The sequence below is a fragment of the Berghia stephanieae genome, chromosome 5, assembly GCF_034508935.2.
Source record: "Berghia stephanieae isolate SIO BIC M18660-M18661 chromosome 5, UCSD_Bste_1.3, whole genome shotgun sequence".
Classification (NCBI taxonomy): domain Eukaryota; kingdom Metazoa; phylum Mollusca; class Gastropoda; order Nudibranchia; family Aeolidiidae; genus Berghia; species Berghia stephanieae.
Window position 1 is genome coordinate 6,290,367 of NC_088364.1, and position 3,155 is coordinate 6,293,521.

The following is a 3,155-nucleotide window of genomic DNA, read 5'->3' on the forward strand; positions in this document are numbered from 1 at the left end:
TCCAATTTGCCTTCTGTCTTTGTCTTGGAATGAAATTACTTGGTTTTGTCCTGGCCCTGGCCGGAGTTCTTGACTGGGAGGGAAACAGTCAAATGTATAGCTATTGTTTTGGGAAATTATTTTTTCCCCTGGTGAATCATCTCTCTGTTATGTATTATTGTATTTGTTGAATTTGATTATATTCTACGTATTCGAGTGTATTTCGCTTAGCGGGATCCTGTGCTCGTGTCTGGATGAGACTTTTAGGTGATCTCAAATTAAGTAAGCTGATGGTGTGCTCTTGGAATCTACATCTGTTTTCTATTTGAATCATTTCCCCTTGTCTTACTTTTTCCTCATGTCATTTTTATTGTATATCTAGAATGTTTTTACTATCCAATTTTCTTCCTTTTAACTGGCGCTGATATGACCTAAACGTGTTGCAAGCGCCGTAAAACCCTTAAAAACAAAGCAAATGACCTGAAAGGATACTGTATTTTTGAGAATATGGGGTGACGGTCATATTTTTCCTTTTTTTTTTTTTTGGTAATAATAATAATAATAATAATAATAATAATAATAATAATAATAATAATAATAATAATAATAATAATAATAATAATAATACTAATAATAATAATAATATAGTAGTAGTAGTAGTAGTAGTAGTAGTAGTAGTAAATGTCGTAGTAGTAGTAGTAGTAGTAGTAGTAGTAGTAGTAGTAGTAGTAGTAGTTGTTGTAGTAGTAGTAGTAGTAGTAGTAGTAAAAATTAAAAAATGAGCTTTATATAGAGCAATAACACTAAATGTGCTCAACGCGCTTTACAAGGGGTCCCTGGTCAACAGCAACATTTAACATGTAGGACGAGACATGACGGCCGTTAGGCGATAGGGGAGACCGGGGCACGTTCGTCTTTTGGTTTTTATGTTGCATCTGTGCTATTTTTAGACATTCCGACCACACTGTGCAAAACCGATCCCATTTCCGCATGTCATCACCGGTTACAGAGGTTGAGAACACATCTATCTATCTTGTTATCTTCAAAATTGTTGTTTATCCACTGGTAAGTGAATTTTTCATCTCTTTCATTAACACATATTATTCCAATAAGGAAACTTGATTTTTATTTCGTTCTCATATTGTAATAGTAAGTACACTTTCCCCTTTCTATTTATTGTGTCAGTTAAATCATGTGAGCACGGAAGTGCGAGCTATGGGTGAAGTAATATAAAGATTCCGGTTGGGGTAAGTTCGCCACCTCATCACGGGGCACATTCGCCACATGGGCGGACGTGCCCCGTGGACGAGTATTCACTGTTGATTATCGTATACAAGTTTAAGTACCATTGATATGCTATTCAACCACTTCTAATACGTTTTTCGTTACTCTGTCGCCTCGTTCGGCGCATAATTAAGTCCTTGGAAAAGGCTCTTTACACACATTCTCTCATCGTACTCAGGTGTAAAATGAGTACATGGCCGTTAGCAACGTCGCTGTCCGAAAAAAAAAGTAATATTGCCTAACATGCGTCATGTCTCGTTCTACTTGTTACGTTTTGCTGTTGGTCAGGGACACCTTGTAAAGCGCTTTGAGCACGTTTAGTGGATATTGCACTATATAAAAGCTCAAGTTTTTTTTTTTTTGTTTTTTTTTTTGTTTTTTTGGTGTGTTTCTTTTATTTTTAAAAAAAGTTGTTGTATTAGACTGTGTATTAACAAGGTTGTTTTCTTACTCTCTATCACTATTTAGGGTAAAAAAATGAGAAACCGACCATGCAAAACACAGAGAGGCCTTACACCACCAGAGACGATAAAAAGAGCTATCGATCACATACAGACAACAAGTGAAAGTGTGCGAAAAACGGCTGAAATGTTTGGCATACCTCGATCAACATTGAAAGATTATATTGCCCGGGAAAAGAAAGGACAGCTTACATCATATGGCTACTCAAAACATCGTCAGGTATTTACCGATGATCAAGAGTTAATTCTTGTAGACTACCTAAAAAAAGCGGCATCAATCTACTTTGTACTAACAACAACGGAATGTCGCATACTGGCTTTCAAATTGGCCAGCGTGCATTCGATTAAGTGCCCACCATCATGGAAAGACGCCGGACAAGCAGGTGAAGACTGGTTCTATGGGTTCATTAAACGACATCCAACAATTTCGTTGAGGACACCAGAAGCTACTAGCATTGGAAGAGCCACCGCTTTCAATCGAGAAAATGTAAATCTTTTCTTCGACAAACTTCGGGAAGTACCCGATCGATTTAAGTTTGAACCTGTTTCAATCTGGAACTGCGACGAGACAGGCGTCACTACAGTCACCAAGCCGCCTAAAGTCATCGCAACACAAGGATCTAAACAAGTGGGCTCACTTGTATCTGCCGAGCGTGGAGAATTAGTTACCGTATGTGCTGCAGTGTCGTCATGTGGTCAGACCATTCAGCCATTTTTCGTTTTCCCTAGAGTACATTTTAAAGAACATTTTCTGAGAGGTTCCCCTATCGGTAGCAAAGGCGCGGCTCACAAGTCAGGATGGATGACGGGTGAAAATTTTCTGGAATTCTTGAAACATTTCACAAAATTTGTGAACCCATCAAAGGAGAAACCCATTCTACTGTTGTTAGACAATCACGATTCTCATGTTGCATTTGAGGTACTACAGTTCGCTAAAGACAATGGGATAGTCTTATTGTCTTTTCCACCTCACTGTTCTCACAAACTACAGCCACTGGATCTTTCCGTCTTTTCTCCTTTTAAAAAACGACTAGGGCAAGCTTAACAGAACTGGTTGCGTTCACACCCAGGATCACCTCTGTCAATATATGACATTTCGGAGTTGGTTAACACTGCATGGAGCCCAAGTGTTTCTGTAGAGAATATTGTGGCAGGCTTTGCAAAAGCCGGAATACATCCTTTTCGACCTGATGTTTTCCAGGACATTGACTTTTGTCCCTCTTCTGTTACTGACAGACCAAACCCCGAGTTAGATGAACAGCAAACTGGACCTTCATACCAGCAATCTATTCCTCCATCTCTGCCCCAAACTGGACCTTCATGCCAGAAATCTATTCCTCCATCTCTGCCCCAATTGGACCTTCATTCCAGCAATCTATTCCTCCATCTCTGTCCCAGTCTGGACCTTCATTCCAGCAATCTATTCCTCCA

At 39.2% G+C, this 3,155-nt stretch overlaps 1 protein-coding gene across 1 annotated transcript; it reads left to right on the plus strand.

The window, feature by feature from the left end:
* The first annotated feature begins 1,740 nt into the window (after positions 1 to 1,740).
* LOC144973843 (uncharacterized) lies at positions 1,741 to 2,769 on the plus strand. The gene has a single exon (XM_078916735.1). It carries the CDS (start codon positions 1,741 to 1,743, stop codon positions 2,767 to 2,769), a length of 1,029 nt encoding a protein of 342 aa, XP_078772861.1.
* Positions 2,770 to 3,155: the final 386 nt, after the last annotated feature.

Excerpts from the sequence above, each read along its gene's own strand:
- LOC144973843 (XM_078916735.1), top strand. The coding sequence starts at position 1,741 with ATGAGAAACCGACCATGCAAAACACAGAGAGGCCTTACACCACCAGAG.